This window comes from Heloderma suspectum, chromosome 4, assembly GCF_057233095.1.
Source record: "Heloderma suspectum isolate Gila_16-S chromosome 4, 16-S_ref, whole genome shotgun sequence".
NCBI classification, from domain to species: domain Eukaryota; kingdom Metazoa; phylum Chordata; class Lepidosauria; order Squamata; family Helodermatidae; genus Heloderma; species Heloderma suspectum.
In genome coordinates, this window is record NC_139461.1 from 199,900,049 (window position 1) to 199,917,516 (window position 17,468).

Sequence of the window (17,468 nt, forward strand, 5' to 3'; positions counted from 1 at the left end):
AGCAGAGGAGGTAAACATGAAACCAAGGTTTACATTAAAATTTGCAAAGTATTTGCATGAAAAATATATTTAATTCCACTGGCTTGAAGCAATACTTAAGGGTGAAATTTGTTAGAGTGTGGCCTTTGGGCTATAAAACTGATAATTTCACAAAGATGTTTAGGTTAATGGGAAGCTTCAAGACTGCAGTCAGTAGTAACTCAGAGCATCTCTACACCAGCCTAAAATTCCGCATTTAAAACAGGGCTTTCTGCTTCCGCTTTAAATGCAGGATCACGACGGGCTCCCTTTACACGTGCTTCCTTCCCCCCCCTTTCCCCCCTCCTTTCCCCCTTATCTGAGTCCTCCATATGTTTCATTTACAGCTGCTAGATGACGATGTGGTCTAGCTCCTCTAACTGCAGCTTTTCCTTTTTCATGGAGGGAACTGAAGTGGAACTCAGGGACGGCAATTTGATAGCTCATTATCTCCAATCTTTTAAAAAACAGAATAAGGGTCATTTTGTGCAGGAGATGCCCTGGAGGTTAATGACATCATCTAAAGGACCCACAAACGTCCCTGAGTAACCAATCTCAATAGCAGGATGAAAGCTCTGTGTGAAGAAGCCCTCAGATTTGGATAAGTTTCTGCTCTTAGGTCTGTGATCTAAGAAGAAATACTGGTGGTTGCTGCCAGTAAGCATTACTCACAAACATGTTCCCAAGTATTACGACAGCAGTTCTGTTTGAAATTTTAAAACTAGGACATTAACTGTTCTTGCACAAGGAGAAGCATGTGCCAAATAAAAGCTCCTTGATCATTTAAAGCAGTGATGGGGAATGTGTGGCCCTCCAGATGTTGCTGAGCTCAACTGTAATTCTCATCAGCCCTAGCCATCATAGCGAAAGGTGAGGCATACTGGGAGCTGCAGTTCAGCAACACACGTTCCCCATTCCTGATTTAAAGAGTAGTAGGAATGTTTATACCAGTAAAGAATATGCAGATAGTGGTCTAATTAGTAGCTGGATTAACTGAGCATTTCTAAATCTTGCCCAAATGATGCCTGCCCACACACACACACACACACACACGCTGAATAAGGGTACTGTAAAGTTACAGAAGATTCCGAAACGATGTAACATAACAGTCTTATAAGTAACAAACTAATCTGGCCCCCAGATGGTTGCTGCAATCTAGAAAGACCCAAAGCCATTTCCCCCCAAAATTCTAGGATAGGATATCTGAAGCCTGCTATTAATACTAGAGGCATTGCCAAGTTTCTGGGGAAATAAAGCGGGATTTGATAAGGACTAACACTACTTCTCTGGACTACTAACAATGTTTCAAATCCTTTAGTTGCCCCTGGGTTTGCCTAAAGAGAAAACCATCAGAGCAAATTTAGAAGTCCTTGCTGGAGTGAGATGTCTGAGGAATTTATAACAGAAGAAAAAATATATGTTAATGCGAGTGAAATTTCTTGGAGAAATCAGGACTTCCTGCCTTGGATATAGTGCCACAATAGATTTATTTTGCCTGAAAATGTGAAGGCTAAAAGTGAGTACAGGGGTGAGAACATATACACAGGTCCCACCCAAACAACCCCACTCGTGTTGGCTCCTCTTCAGACCTTTGTACATTCCGCATGAAGGTCTCAAGAGGGTTTCTAAGCATGTTCAGCTGAACACGCTTAGGAGCCTCTCCATAATCAGGAACCCTACCATATCAGGTCCCTAATTGCAGCTGGAGAGGCTTTAAAGCACATTCAGCAGAATGTACTTAAAAATCCTCTTCAGACCTATGAATAGTAGCTGTTGTGAATGTTGTGGGCAGGGCTTACATGCACACTCTCACACCTCTACATGCCCTTGTGTATTCAGGCAAATGCCTGAGTATGACTAATGTACTAAATAGATAGGCCTAGTTACCTATTCCATCTTTTTCAACACAGTTCTTATGAGGGATAGAATGAAGTTGCTGTATGGCACTATTTAAGGGAGCCTGAGGCTTCCGACAACTTTTAGATGATGCACATCTTAGTGAAACCTAATTTATGCAATGAAACTGATGTGTTTCACAATGAATTCTTCCTTTGCCTAATTTTATAGAAAGCTACTTGGAATTCATGTATTTCACTGCAGTACTGCTACCCTCAAAGTAGCAGTACTTTGCAATACTGCAGCACTGGAAGGGTTCCACCCCTAAAGCACAGCTTAAAAATACTTTTAAAATAATTAAAATAAATAAGTACAACTCATCAGTACAATGTTTCTTTGCACTCTGGAAACTGTTTTTAACTTTAACCTAATGGTTCAGTCAAATCAAATCTGCACCACTACTTGTTTTTATGACATATTTTCATCCAGTTGGTCTCTGCATAATCCATCTTCCACTAAAACCAACAACAAAGCTCCCGCTGATTTAAGTGGATCTGGATGACAGTGCGTTTCACCCATTAAATAATGGTTCAGTGAAACATGAAAAGTGGTCCCACCGCCCACAATACATTTGCTTACCCTACAGATTGTGTGGAACAGTATTTAGATAACCCAGCAAAAAACAGAGTACCCTCTTGCACCACTTTATGTGGACTAGAATAGTCACAAACATTTAGTATGTGCCTGAGATACATTCGTATTTGTATTACCAGAATACATACTTTGTTCTTGATAAATAGGGTTTGAGTTGGCAGTTTCCAAAGAGGTTTTAGTACGGAGAGTAGATGGTTGCACCTGATGCAATAATGATTTTTTCCCAATTTCTTTGGTATCATCCGATGAGATATTTGGGGAGGAGCAGGAACAAGACACCTACAGGAAAATCTCAAGTCTTAGAGAAGAAATAGTCTGAAATCTGTCACATTTGTAGTGCTCCCTCGCCTCCCCCCCCAATTTGGTTTTGTCACCTTAGAGATGTAGAGGATGACATACCATTTGGTATTTCTCCACACTTCCCACATGATTCGGGATGGGCAGGCACCCCCCCTCCAGGTTCTCCGGCCAGCCAGAGAGCCCCTGTCCTCGCTCGCATGCACCTGGACCCGCACTCAAGCGCCACACCGCTCGCTGGGCTACCCGCACTCGCCCGGTTGTCATTGTCAAGCTCCGTGATCGCCATTTTGGGAAAAATAAAATGGCAGTTGAGAAAATGTGCATATTTGCATACAGTATATGCAAAATGGGGCCATGACTGGCCCATATACGCAAGTTTACAGGCTTTTGCTTGCCTGTAATCTTGCCTATATGGGCTATTCATGGCCCCATTTTGAGTATATGCAAATATGCGCTTTTTTGTGACTGCCATTTTTTCCCATTTTCGTCAACGATGTCCAAGTGAGTGCGGGCAGCTCGGCAAGCATGGGCAGGGGCTCAGCGAGCATGGCTTGGGGGTGCAGGCAGGCGGGTTCCACCAGATTCCCAGATGGAGTCAGTTGCCCACACCATCTGTACACGTGATGTACATGTTTTTCCTTCTGTATAGGAAAAACAACCACCTTTGTGGAGGAAAAGTGCTGATGTGGCGTCAAGACTCTGCATAAAACTATTTGTTCCAACAGTTTCTGCAAAACCAAGTTTTTAAATGTTATGTGCCTTCTACATCCTTCTCTCAAAAACTGTCTGGGGAAAGCCGACATTCTTTAAACAAGAAAGTAAGCCAAGAATGTAAAGAAGCCCATGCCTTTTCCTGATTATGCCAATAACTTGAGATATTAACCCTTGATGGAGCGGGACCCTATGGGCTGGATCCAAAGGTTCCCTTCTTCCATCAGACGAAGCCCCTTCCAACAAAGAAAGGAAACCTTCAGCCAATCCATGGTCAGCCATATAAAGGAGAGGGCAGAAAAGGTCTTCTTCAAATGGCCTTCCATGAGTGGAAATCATTGGAAGGATAAGACAATTGTAGTGAAAAACATTATTGGATATGAACAACTACCAATTTTCCCCATTTTATCAATGATATCCACCTCTGACAGCCTAGGCGGGGACTGAATAGTGGAAGAGTGGGCTACCAGTAAGCCGCTTTGAGGTCCTTGTTGAACTGGAGTGCAGGGCAGTGGGGACACAACAGCCACTATTCCTGGAAGGGGAGGTGGAGGAAGAGAGAGAAAATAGAAGAACGTCATTGCCTCTGTATTTATTTATTTGTAATAATTATATACTTTACTGCTGTGAGCCACCTTGGGAGGGCTTCTGCCTTGAAAGGCGGTCAAGAAATTTTTAAAACAAATAAAACACTTAATATAATAAAATCTCTGTATACAGCGCCCAACTAAGTTTCAGGGGTTCCCAAACTTTTTGGGCCAGTGCACATATTTGGAACACTGAGAGAATGTTCTAAGCATTCTCACAAAATGCCTGCCATGGTGGGCATGGCCAGTCACAAAACACCCATTTCCCTGAAGGCAAAATGGTGAGACTAAAAGACAAGCAACTTGCCCAAAAGCCTAAGTACATGGCAGAGGTGGCGTTTGAGCTCCAAAACACAAAAGCACTCTTTTGAACCCACACTTTTCTGTTCCAACACGCCAATAGGCAAATTGTTGAGGCTCAGAGATGTGGGGCCAGAGGCATTCTTGGAAATAAAGAAGGTGCTGGAAGCTGACACTTTACTCTGCAGCATGCCAGACTCCCAGTTATTTTTTAAAGATTGAAAACAATCTTAAAATAAAAAATCAGGAGGGACAGAAAATCTGGTGGATGCCAAAGGAGTTTTCTGTGGGGACATTGGTACCCACGGGCACCATGTTGGAGAGCCAAGAATTAGCTAATGTGCAAACAGTGTCAGTTGAAGAAATGTAAGGGTTCAAGCAATTAGAGATACACATCCTTTGAAATAATTGCAGTAGGAATCCCATTTGGGATGGCTGCCTACTTTAAAAATGCACTTCATAGGGTTACCCACATGCTCTAGTTTAGCACATTCATTTGTTATGAGTTAATGTTCAGGCCACAGTTACCCATCACACACAGAAAAAGAGCCATGCGCTTGTTCAATACATGCGACTGTGCACATGCTCATTTAGAATTGTGATCAGATTCAAATGGCCCACCTCAAAATGTTTAGGATGGTTTTCATACATCACTATCTCAGCTTGGGTTGAGACACCTGGGATTGTGAGGAGATGGCATTGGCTGCTTGTGGGGTGTGGTAAAACTGAATTCCACAACTGGTCCATCAAACTGAAAGATGCTGACCTAAGGGGAGCACTGTCCTGTTGCACATTTGCTATCTGGTTAGTGTGAATGGGTCCGGCACTTTGGCTTTGTCTAAATGGGACTTCTGATAGAAATCAGGGGTTTGACAGAAAAGAATCTTAAATTTTCCTTAACAGCTGTGGATGTTCCCTGAATGGGCAATTCACCTGCTGGGATAAGGTCTGAGACGAGCAGCTGACAGATTGTGTATGAGCAACAGCAGTTTGGATTTTAGAAAGACAGACAGACACAGAGCTATGACTTGGCTGAACGTGAAGCATCTTAGGTGTAAGCGTCTCTCTCTGGGAATCTGATATAGGGTAGCAAGATAGAATACCCTCTTGCATCATTTCATTTGGACAAAATATTCACAAACGTTTACTTTGCAATTATGTGTCCTAGTTACATTTGTATGACCAGAATATATAGTTTGTTCTTGATTAACAGGTTGTTGATCTGGCAGGTCACAAACATTTATTTTGAAGCACATGCCTCACTTTTTCTCTGTTGGTATCATAAATAAAAGGGGTGTGGCCATCTGGGGAAATCTGGAGGGCCAGATTTGACCCACGGGCCCAGAGTCTAACCTGAGAAATCATAATTCAGTCTCTAGCTGTAGGGGTCTTACAAGCATTGTGCAATTTTAAATTGTCTGCTTTAAGCAACAGTACCTCAGGACTTTTCTACATGTAGCATTTATTGCACAGTTGTAACTCCCTACTTAAGGTTATTTATGGGTTCTTTAGACAATGTTGTAATCCTCCAGTTTTGCTTCTGTATCTAAAGAGCACTTCCGGCAAGTTTCTTTTTTTAAGAGCAGGGAAAATGTAGTATTTAATTGTAAATGCAAAAGAAACCACTTTTTCCACTTGTGTAATTGTGCAATTCCACTATAACACAGTGCCACCTAGAGGTTATGTAACATAAAAGTAGGAAAGGGAATGCTCTTCATGTCGTGCCCGGATCTCAATTTTGTGATGAAACCAAAAGTAGATACAGCAGATTAATAGCCAGTTAACAGCCTCATGTGGAAAAACTCTGATAGGCTGTAAAGTTTGATAAGACTGGTATCACCAGCACAAACTCACAGTCAGCTGAGCAGGTGTGACAAACAGTCTGAGTGCTGGTAACTTGAAACATTCAAAACTCTAAATGAGCTTCTCAAACATGATAGCAGCTGTATTTGTAGATAAAGTAAATATTACAAAGATGCCATACGTCTCCAGTGTCTTCCTATCCAAAAGCAGAGTAAAGGCAGTGGCTCCCCTCAGGGTTCCACAGTGCTCAATGTCATGGGGACGTCTTAAAGCAACGTATGAATTTCTACCTTCCCATCACAGCAAATGTTTATGCTACAGCAATTCTACAAAAGCCATGACTGGAGCAACCAAGACCATCCTCCTGAACCACTCAATTGTCTGAAGAAGATTTACCTGCAGGAGATAGGATGCTTTGCTCTTGAAGTTTAAGCGGAGTACGCTGTAAAGGTTGGCTGTGTTGCAGTATCTGCTGGCGGATCCTCGTTTCTGCTAATCTTTGAGACTGCGCACTAGTAGGTGAAGTATTCTGTAGTTGGGGAACAATGTTGCAGGACATCCTTGGATGAAGCAATGGCATCTAATGGGGAAGAATTCAACAGGGCTAGTAATGGGGGTGTGGGGGGGGTGTTTTGTATTTATCAAGTCTTGTAATCTGAAATGTTTCCAACGCATCACAGAAAAAGCAGAATTTCAGCAAGGGCACCACTGATCTATGAAGGCTCTGGGTTCAGGGATGGGGGAGCTAGAACCCAACAATAATGGGGAAAAACTTCAGAAAGATTCAGACTTATCTTTAGACATAAACCAATGCACCTGCTGGGGCTATATGTAATTAACACATATACAGATGCCAGCGTATTAGGAAGAAACAGCAGGAGCAAAAGAGGAATGAAGGAAAACAAAAGTAGTGAGGGCTTTGAACATTTTACAGGGAAAAAATGAGTTTACCTTAAGCTGCTCTCTGCAAAACAAATCCCTTTTCCCATTTCCATTTTGTTTTAAGCACATTTCTGTAGAAAGATGAGAAAATGCAGACATTTATGGTATGGATGTATATTATGATTTTACATTCTCCCTTGTGTACAACATAGACTGTATGAAGAGCCATAAGAAGAGCCATAAGAAGAGCCATGCTGGATCAGACCGAGGGTCCCTTTCTTATTCCTCTTTTCTTCCCCATTTGGTGCATTTTCCACAAAGGCCTTTCCAACTCATACATGTTTCAACTGACTACACATTCAGTGACAAACATGCTATGCAAAAAACAAAGGCAGCTGTGTGGGATTAAATATTTTCAAAAACAGAAGATCAAAAATGGTCTGCTACTTTCATGTTCCCAGTGTTCCTAGCGGCACAGAAACCTGAAACCATCCCATCACCTGGCACAGCCTAATCTGTATGTCTGCAAACCCTCCTCCTCCATATCCTCTTGAGACTCTGACTATGCAGGCATCCAAACTACAACATCTAGTCAGCCTTTGCCCATCCCCCCGCCCCTTGCCAACCTGCTTTTTTTGTAACATCTTGTCTGATTAAAAGACCTCGAGATCTCAAACCATGCCCATTTTGGTGATATTTAGGTTGGCCTAATGTTTACTTGTTACATCTATTAAACACCTCATCAAATAAATTTCTTTAGGCATTTTAAAAATACAAATATAATCACAATAACAGTGTTACACTAACATGGATTTTGAAGTAGATCATGGGCACTTCTTTTCCCCTCCTCTCAGGGTTATGGCCCTACACTTCACACATCAATCTCCAAAAGGCCTGATCCAGAACTGAGGCTCTGGATTAGCTATGTGTTGCGAAGAAAAAGGTGAGCGCTCACCCCCACCCACCACGCAGGGACAGCATCAGCACGTTGGCATCCTTGAACAGCTGCCAGGGCCCTCAGCACCCTGACATGGCCTATATGCCCACATCTGCCTCCCCCAACCTCCAGCCCAGCATTCCAAGCAGCCCTGGGCACCTGCATCTAGACACCATTTAAATTTCTAGCTACATTGTTGGGCATGGGAAGGAATTAAAATGGTGGCTAGACCCAGCTGCCTGGAATACTGCTGCTGCTGCCGCTTCCGGATAAGCCCACCTGGACCCACCAATGGACAAGAGGGCCCTTTGTCCAGGGCCCCCTCAAACTTGGAGTTGGCTCCATTACACTCTACACCTGCCTTCCTTTGGTGGGACCTTCGTGAACTTGGTGCCCTCCAGATGTGCTGGACTACAACTCCCAGCATACCTGACCGTTGATCATTCTGGCTAGGGGATACTTGGAGTTCACCATGTTGGGGAACACTGATCCACACAATGTGACATCTGATAAGAGAGTTCTGCACATGTGACCCTCACATGAAACTTCATAGTATGAGCATGGTAGAGGGAGGAGCACGCATTTGCTCCTGTATCACACAACATGCACATCCACAGCTCAGGTAGGAGTACAACTCAGGCCAGTCTCTCCATGTGATGTTTAACAAGGTCTGGAGACTTCATTCCTAGCTATTGTACTACGCTGATTGCACCAATGGGATAAATGTACGACCTTCTGCCTATGGCATTTGCACTGGCCTGCTCCCTGGAAGCAAACTGGGGCTTTATTTTCAACCAAGCACTAGAGGCTGGGTGGATGCTGTGCTCAGCTTCACACACACAGGATTAAATTGTTTTGTGTTTCTCACTTCTCTAATTTTGTATAAAACCTACACTGGGTAAAATGTACATATGATCCACTTGAGCTGTTTTATTCAGGGTCAGACTATGTAGCCCTGTCTAGTCAAAGTATCACTAGCTCTCTTAAAACCTCTTGGTGAGGGCTTTCCCAGCCCTGTTGTCCAAGACAAATTAAACCAAAAGGGCCAAGTTCTAATCACTGGCATCTCATACATGATTGCAAAGCGTGTGATTTACCACTGAACTGTGGCCCTTCCACTTTAATTTTTTAAAATCGTTATCTTCTGCTTTTTAACCTCCATTAACAATTGCTATCTGGGAAGTGCAGAATTTAGGCTTGTGGGATCTACTTCATTTTTTTACTAGAATTCTGAGATCCACCAACTGGAGCCAGAAGCAAAATGGTGGCTCAAGGGGCAAGTAGAGACAATTACCTATTGCACCCCACACTCGGACAACCTGCTTACTCGAATGCAAATCTACATTCAAAGTGCTGGTATTAACTTTCAAAGCCCTAAACAGCTTGGGGCCAGGTTACCTGAAGAATCGTTTCCCCCCATATATACCTGCCCAGATCCTAAGAGCATCTTCAGGGGCCCTCCTCCAGGTGTCACTGCCAAATAAGGTGAGGCAGGTAACTACTTTCAGAGGACCTTTTCAGTGGTGGCACCCCAGGTGTTGAATGCCCTCCCCAGAGAGGCTCACTGTGGTCTTTTCGGGGTCAGATGAAGGCCTTCTTATTCTCCCAGGCATCTTAGTTCTTTAGTTTTTGTTGTTTTTAAATCTATTATTGTATTTTTAAATCTTTACACCACTGGAGGTTTTTACTTTGGTTTTATCCTGTAGTTTTATTTTTTTAAAAAATATTTTATTGTGCTGTATTTTACATTTTTAATTTTTGTGAACCGCCCAGAGAGCTTCGGCTATTGGGTGGTATAGAATTTATTTATTTATTTATTTATTCATTCATTCATTCCATTTCTATACTGCCCAATAGCTGAAGCTCTTTGGGTGGTTCACAAAAATTAAAACCACAAAGTGCAGCATAAAATAGTATAAAATATGAAAGTTTAAAATCACAATGTAGAAGTACAACCAGAAAAAACACAGAAGCAATGCAGAGATTTAAAATACAGATTTAAAACAACAGAGCTAAAAGACTAGGAAGCTAAAATGCTAAAATACTGGGAGAATAAAAAGGTCTTCACCCAGTGCCAGAAGGAGTACAACGTAGGTGCCAGGTGAGCCTCTCTAGGGAGCTCATTCCATAGCCGGGGGGCCACAGCAGAAAAAGGCCTTTTCCTGGTAAGCCACCTGCTTAGCTTCCTTTGGTAGGGGTTCACAGAGAAGGGCCCCTGAAGTTGATCTTAGGGTCCAGGCAGGCACATATGGGAGGGTACAATCCTTCAGATAATCTGGCTCCAAGCCTTTTGGGGCTCTGAATGTTAATACCACAGAAATGGACTAAATAAATAAATAAATAAATAAATTAGAGTTACTACAGATCAGGGATTCTAACAATCTAATTTAGCCCTAAACATTGCTGCTGTTACAGTGCAATCCTATGCAGGTTTAGACAGAGAAAACTACAATTCCCAGCATGCCTCAGCCAGCCCTGGTAGATCTGCAAAGATCAACAAGCAGATTGCCATCTAACTTCTGTTTTACCTGTAGTCACAAACCATGCACAAGACGCTGCAAGGCTGCAATCCTAAAACACACTTACTAGGCCGCCAGTCCCCTTGAACTCACTTCTGAATAAACATGCTTAGCATGCTGTAACGTGCTGCGTCACCCGAGTACCACGCAGCATGAAAACTGTTTGCCAGCAACTAGCCAGGGTTGACTGCTGGCTGAACAAAACCATGGGTGGAAAATGTAAATAGAGTACTCAAGGATGCTCTGTCATGAGTTTAGCTCTCGCAGGAGAAAAAAAAAAATGGGGAGAGACTAACTCGGAAGAAGTCCCAGTTTAACTTATTCAGCGAGTTGGTCAGGGCTGTTCTTTCAAGGAGCTTATGGATAAGGGGTGGGAGGAGAGAATGGAGCTTGGAAAATGAACCTGATTCGGAGTCACTGCTGTCAGAAGAGCTGGAATCGTTGCTGGTGCTCGCTGAATCCGAGGTGTTGCTGCTGCTGCTGCTGCTTTCACTCAGCCGGCTTGGCCCTCCGATGGCCTTTGGTGCAGCATTATTTTCCGCTGCAAGACAGGGAGGAGAACTGAACAAAACGTGGGTCTTGGAGGGGGTGGAGAGGAAGCAACAGTCAAGCACTAGCAAAGGCAGTGGCGCGGATGGGCCATTTTAGACCCTCGAGGGTGGGGGGGCTCTTCAGATGGCTGCGTGTATTATTTCTGTTGTGAAGCATGTGACTAACATTTCTGTTCCTCCCCCACCAACCGCCATGCCATGCGTCTTCATTCCTGATGTTAGAATGTTTGCCAACCCTAATTAAAACAAACGAACAAACAAAAACTCTAAGCATGTGCAGTTGTGCATCTTAGGCTCCCTTAAGTCATAGCACAATCATGATTACAGGAATAAAATGGAGTTTGCTTCCAATGCCCTCATCACCCTGCTGTCCTCTGGATGATCACTGGGTCAGGGCAGCTGCACTTTGTCCCCAAGGTCCAGTCCTAGCTGCACCACTGATCCAGCTTTAGCTAGCATTCCTATGCCCATAATGGTTGCCAGACAGGAAGGTACTGTAGTTTCTCCTGTTCTTACGGCCCTTTCCAGAGAATTAAGGCTTCTCTACACAAGGCTTTTATTGTGAGGTCATGATTGGTCACTCGTGGTAGTTTGTGGGTCTGTTACATGACATCATCAACCTCCAGGGCCTCTTGCATGCTTTCTGACCAATATCTCGACTTTTTTCTTAACAGGAAAAATGCAGTATTTAATTTTAATGGCACTTAAACAGCTCGGGTATTTCCGCAATTCTGCTATACCACAGCACCATCCATTGGCTGTATAATGAAATATATAGAACTTGCAGACAAAGGAAATCCCTGAAAAAAAGCATGTGGAAAGGAGCCAATCTTAAGCCTGCAAAGAATCTGAAAACAGAAGCTTTGGTAAAGGTGCAGGATGAAAGCCTGGTATAGAGAAGCTCTATGTTACTGGATAAGCTACACACAGACAACTGTAGCACCTCTACCATTCAAGAATTCCATGCAATTCTTTTCCAAACCTGTCCTCAGTATTTCAGTGCAGACAGTTCACCTACATTTTGCACTTTGCTTTCTAGAGTTGAGCTGCCCACTGACATCCAGCAGCCTTCTTTCTAACTCTTGTTTCTTCTCAAAATTAAGTTCTTCTTTAGATTTTTTCACTGCATGCAAAAAAGGAGTGGGAAATAAATATCAGGAGCTATATCCAAGCAATTGTCTAGAAAAGCATATGGCTCGTTTTTGTCCACATTACATACACACCATAATGTTTCTTTGGCCTTTTTCTCAAACAAGCCATTACATATTTCTCCAGCTCCCTTAGTGTTGATGCTTTGAGAGTTTCAAAGTCTATTTCTATTTCATCAGGATTTGAGTGTCTCAGCGAAGGTTCCCTCGACTGAATAATATAGACCACTCGGCCAAGCTTCTCTCCCGGGAGTTTATTTATGTCCAAACTTAACTGCCTCTTTTCATCATAACTCATAGGCTTGGCATTATCCTCGTCCTCAGACTGGTGCATTGGCTTCTCTTGCGGCCTGATTTTCTTTGAACGACTTGCAAGGGAGAAAATAAAAATGAGTTAACTTACTACAGTGCCAATAGCTTTGAGTACAATTTCACACCCACAAGCTATCTCACATGTTCAAAGACATTTTCTTCTTCAGCTTCTTCATTTGCTTCATCTTTCTCTTCTTTTGATTCCCACTCCTGTCTTTGACTTTTCTTTTTCTTTTCTCCTTCTTGGATTTTCCTCTTTTCCTCTTTTTCAGTCTGGGTAAGGTTGTTTTAGCCAAAGCTTGCAATTGCTGATGAACAGCCCTAAGCTATTAAAGAAAAAAGAAAAAGAAGTACCACTCAAAACAAAATGTTTGTCTGCATCTTTTAAAGTCTTTAGGAAAGCTACTACCAAAAAAAGGGGAAATTTTACAGAGATCTAGAATGTAATCTCAAAAGAGAGCGAGAGAGAAAGTGGGACAGCTGAAGAAGATACAGATTTTTGTTCTGCTTTTCTACACATTTTTGTCCATACATTTGGGGAAAATAAACGTGGAATAGTTTAGTTGCGGTCATGCATCATATGGAAGCAAATAATTTGTAGAGCAATTAATAGTGTTAATGTATCTATACTACAGATAATGGAATATTTCCAACTTTGTTCCATCACGGCAGGTCAAGTGCTTAATTTAAATTTAAATTTAAATTATTTCAATCAAAATAATATAATTTCTCTTTGTGAATCATTATCCAACCTGTTGTTGTGATAGATCAAACTCCTCTTGGAATTCATTCATTACCGTATGCAGCCATGGTGAATAAGACAGCTTTCACCCACAACTTTCTGACTGTAGCCAGTAACAGCAAAGCAAGTACTCTAATTGACAAGGAAAGCAACTACAAAAGTCCTGCCCCTTCCTCTTTGCCAGCTCATGCAGAGTGTAGAGAACACTTCTCTTTATATTGGCTAAGCAAGGTGAGGGCAGGAAAGAGGGAGAAACAAGTTTAGAAGATTCAGGTAACCCATACATATGATTTCATTTATTGATTGATGATGTTATTTAAAATTAGTTTTGATTTATTTATTGGGAAGCGGGTATTGTAAGTCACCTCGAAATACAGGTTGTGGAAAGGTAGTATGATATATAATCTCCCATGCACTTGCAAAGTAGGGGTATGAGAAATTAAAGGAAAGCTAATAATTCAGACCACATGATACATTAGTGAGGCTGGAAATTAGCCATTTTACAAACAGAGTGGCAATCCTTTTTATTGTTATGAGGTTGAATGATATCTCAAGGACACCCCCCCCCCCCGCAAGTCTGTAGTTGTGAAAAAAGACCACTAGAATGAGTCAACCAGTTGGGAAAGTTAGCTGGGCAGATTCCCTACTGTTATGGAGATTAGTTGAGGAGTGGTGGCTGCCCTCTGAGATGGCCATAGACAGACTATTCTGGAAGGGGCCTTGTCTTTATCTTACCCCCCTCCCTAAGGAATGTGCAGATTGAGTCTGGGGTGAGAACAATAGAAGCAAGCTAAGAGTGTGTGAATGATGAATCCGATGTTCTAAAGATCAACACACCATAGGAACCTGGAATGTAAGATCTATGAGCCAAGGCAAATTGGATGTGGTTACTGGGGAGATGTCAAGATTAAATATAGACATTTTGGGTGTCAGTGAACTGAAATGGACTGGAATGGGCCACCTCACATCAAATGGCCACCAGATCTACTACTGTGGACAAGAGGACCACAGAAGAAAGGGAGTAGCCTTCATAATTAATAATAAAGTGGCCAAAGCAGTGCTTGGATACAATCAAAAAAATGACAGAATGATCTCAATTCGAATTCAGGGTAAGCCATTTAACATCACAGTGATCCAAATATACGCCCCAACCACAGATGCTGAAGAAGCAGAAGTAGACCAGTTCTATGAGGATCTGCAGCACCTACTGGATAGTACGCCAAAAAAAGATGTTACTTTCATTACAGGAGAGTGGAATGCTAAGGTGGGTAGTCAAATGACACCTGGAATTACAGGCAAGCATGGTCTGGGAGAACAAAATGAAGCAGGACATAGGCTGATAGAATTTTGCCAAGACAGCTCACTGTGCATAACAAACACTCTCTTCCAACAACCTAAGAGACGACTTTATACATGGACTTCACCAGACGGTCGACACCGAAATCAGATTGACTACATCCTTTGTAGCCAAAGGTGGCGGACGTCTATGCAGTCGGTAAAAACAAGACCTGGAGCTGATTGTAGTTCAGATCACGAACTTCTTATTGCACCATTTAGAATCAGACTCAAGAGAATAGGGAAGACCCACAGATCAGTTAGATATGAGCTCACGAATATTCCTCATGAATATGCAGTGGAGGCGAAGAATAGATTTAAGGGACTAGATTTAGTAGATAGGGTCCCGGAAAAACTACGGACAGAAGTTTGCAACATTGTTCAGGCGGCGGCAACAAAAAACGTCCCAAAGAAAAAGAAAACTAAGAAGGCAAGATGGCTGTCTGCTGAGACACTGGAAGCAGCCCAAGAAAGAAGGAAAGCAAAAGGCAACAGTGATAGAGGGAGATATGCCCAATTTAATGCAAAATTCCAGAGGTTAGCCAGAAGAGATAAGGAATTATTTTTAAACAAGCAATGCGCGGAAGCGGAAGAAGATAATAGAATAGGAAGGACAAGAGACCTCTTCCAGAAAATTAGAAACATCGGAGGTAAATTCCAGACAAAAATGGGTATGATCAAAAACAAAGATGGCAAGGACCTAACAGAAGCAGAAGAGATCAAGAAAAAGTGGCAAGAATATACAGAAGATCTGTATAGGAAGGATAATAATATCGGGGATAGATTTGACGGTGTGGTCGGTGAGCTAGAGCCAGACATCCTGAAGAGTGAGGTTGAATGGGCCTTAAGAAGCATAGCTAATAACAAGGCAGCAGGAGACGACGGTATCCCAGCTGAACCGTTTAAAATCTTGCAAGATGATGCTGTCAAGGTGATGCATGCCATATGCCAGCAAATTTGGAAAACACAAGAATGGCCAACAGATTGGAAAAGATCAACTTATATCCCCATACCAAAAAAGAGAAGCACCAAAGAACGTTCAAACTATCGAACAGTGGCATTTATTTCACATGCCAGTAAGGTAATGCTCAAGATCTTGCAAGGTAGACTCCAGCAATTCATGGAACGAGAATTGCCAGATGTACAAGCTGGGTTTAGACAAGGCAGAGGAACTAGAGACCAAATTGCCAATATCCGCTGGATAATGGAGAAAGTCAGGGAGTTTCAGAAAGACATCTATTTCTGTTTTATTGACTATTCTAAAGCCTTTGACTGTGTGGATCATAACAAATTGTGGCAAGTTCTTGGTGGTATGGGGATACCAAGTCATCTTGTCTGCCTCCTGAGGAATCTGTATAACGACCAAGTAGCAACGGTAAGAACAGACCATGGAACAACGGACTGGTTTAAGATTGGGCAAGGAGCACGGCAGGGTTGTATATGCTCACCCTACCTATTCAACCTGTACGCAGAACACATCATGTGACATGCTGGGCTTGATGAAGCCAAGGCTGGAGTTAAAATCGCTGGAAGAAACATTAACAATCTCCGATATGCAGATGATACCACTTTGATGGCTGAAAGCGAGGAGGAGCTGAGGAACCTTCTGACGAAGGTGAAAGAAGAAAGTGCAAAAGCTGGGTTGCAGTTAAACCTCAACAAAACCAAGATTATGGCAACCAGCTTGATTGATAACTGGCAAATAGAGGGAGAAAACGTGGAGGCTGTGACAGACTTTGTCTTTCTAGGCGCAAAGATTACTACAGATGCTGACTGCAGCCAGGAAATCAGAAGACGTTTACTTCTTGGGAGGAGAGCAATGACAAATCTTGATAAAATAGTTAAGAGCAGAGACATCACACTGACAACAAAGGTCCGCATAGTTCAAGCAATGGTATTCCCCGTAGTAACCTATGGCTGCGAGAGCTGGACCATAAGGAAGGCTGAGCGAAGGAAGATAGATGCTTTGGAACTGTGGTGCTGGAGGAAAATTCTGAGAGTGCCTTGGACTGCAAGAAGATCAAACCAGTCCATACTCCAGGAAATAAAGCCAGACTGCTCACTTGAGGGAATGATATTAAAGGCAAAACTGAAGTATTTTGGCCACATAATGAGAAGACAGGATACCCTGAAGAAGATGCTGATGCTAGGGAAAGTGGAAGGCAAAAGGAAGAGGGGCCGACCAAGGGTAAGATGGATGGATGATATTCTGGAGGTGACGGACTTGACCTTGGGGGAGCTGGGGGTGGTGACGGCCGACAGGAAGCTCTGGTGTGGGCTGGTGCATAAAGTCATGAAGAGTCGGAAGCGACTGACCGAATAAACAACAACAAAAGAGTGTGTGAGTGTTTAACAGTCTGTGCTTGGACTCTGGATCTGAAAAGGAGGACTGGAAAAGACCCCTGTCTGAGACCCCAGACAGCCACTGCCAGTCATTGTAGGCAATCCTGAATAGATGAGCCAATGGTCCAGTTCCAATAAGGCAGCTTCATATTTTTACCGCATTGGTGTGCAAGATGATATTGAACTCCAGCATGGTTAAACAGTAACAGCACTACAGCCAGGGTTGCCTCTTTCCCCGATTCTTTCAGTTCATGCATTTTTAAGAGAGGATACTAGTCTCACTGAGTTCCAAAAATGTCACAGGAAACAAACAACACATACTCTGTTTTTGCCTACGAGTTAGAAATGCAGACTTGGAATGTATGTTTTCTGTATAAGTTAATTATTTGGTGTAATCAAGCATCATATTAAGTCCCTTCTACTTCTCCATTAGCCATAACCAATAAGAAATTAGGTTGGCCATGGGGCAAGGTCTCTCTCTCTCTCTCTC

General features: G+C 42.7%; 1 protein-coding gene across 1 annotated transcript in view; it reads right to left on the reverse strand.

Annotated features, from left to right (window-relative positions):
• Nucleotides 1–17,468, reverse strand: part of BRDT (bromodomain testis associated) — a 48,705-nt gene that overhangs the window by 9,580 nt on the left and 21,657 nt on the right. The window contains exons 9-16 of the mRNA XM_084851631.1: nucleotides 12,700–12,884; nucleotides 12,322–12,614; nucleotides 12,117–12,221; nucleotides 10,951–11,088; nucleotides 7,161–7,222; nucleotides 6,606–6,789; nucleotides 3,942–4,054; nucleotides 2,625–2,787 (exon numbers count right to left, since the gene is read on the reverse strand). Of these exons, the coding sequence (XP_084707757.1) occupies nucleotides 2,625–2,787; nucleotides 3,942–4,054; nucleotides 6,606–6,789; nucleotides 7,161–7,222; nucleotides 10,951–11,088; nucleotides 12,117–12,221; nucleotides 12,322–12,614; nucleotides 12,700–12,884 (1,243 nt within the window). The remainder of the gene's footprint in view (nucleotides 1–2,624; nucleotides 2,788–3,941; nucleotides 4,055–6,605; nucleotides 6,790–7,160; nucleotides 7,223–10,950; nucleotides 11,089–12,116; nucleotides 12,222–12,321; nucleotides 12,615–12,699; nucleotides 12,885–17,468) is intronic.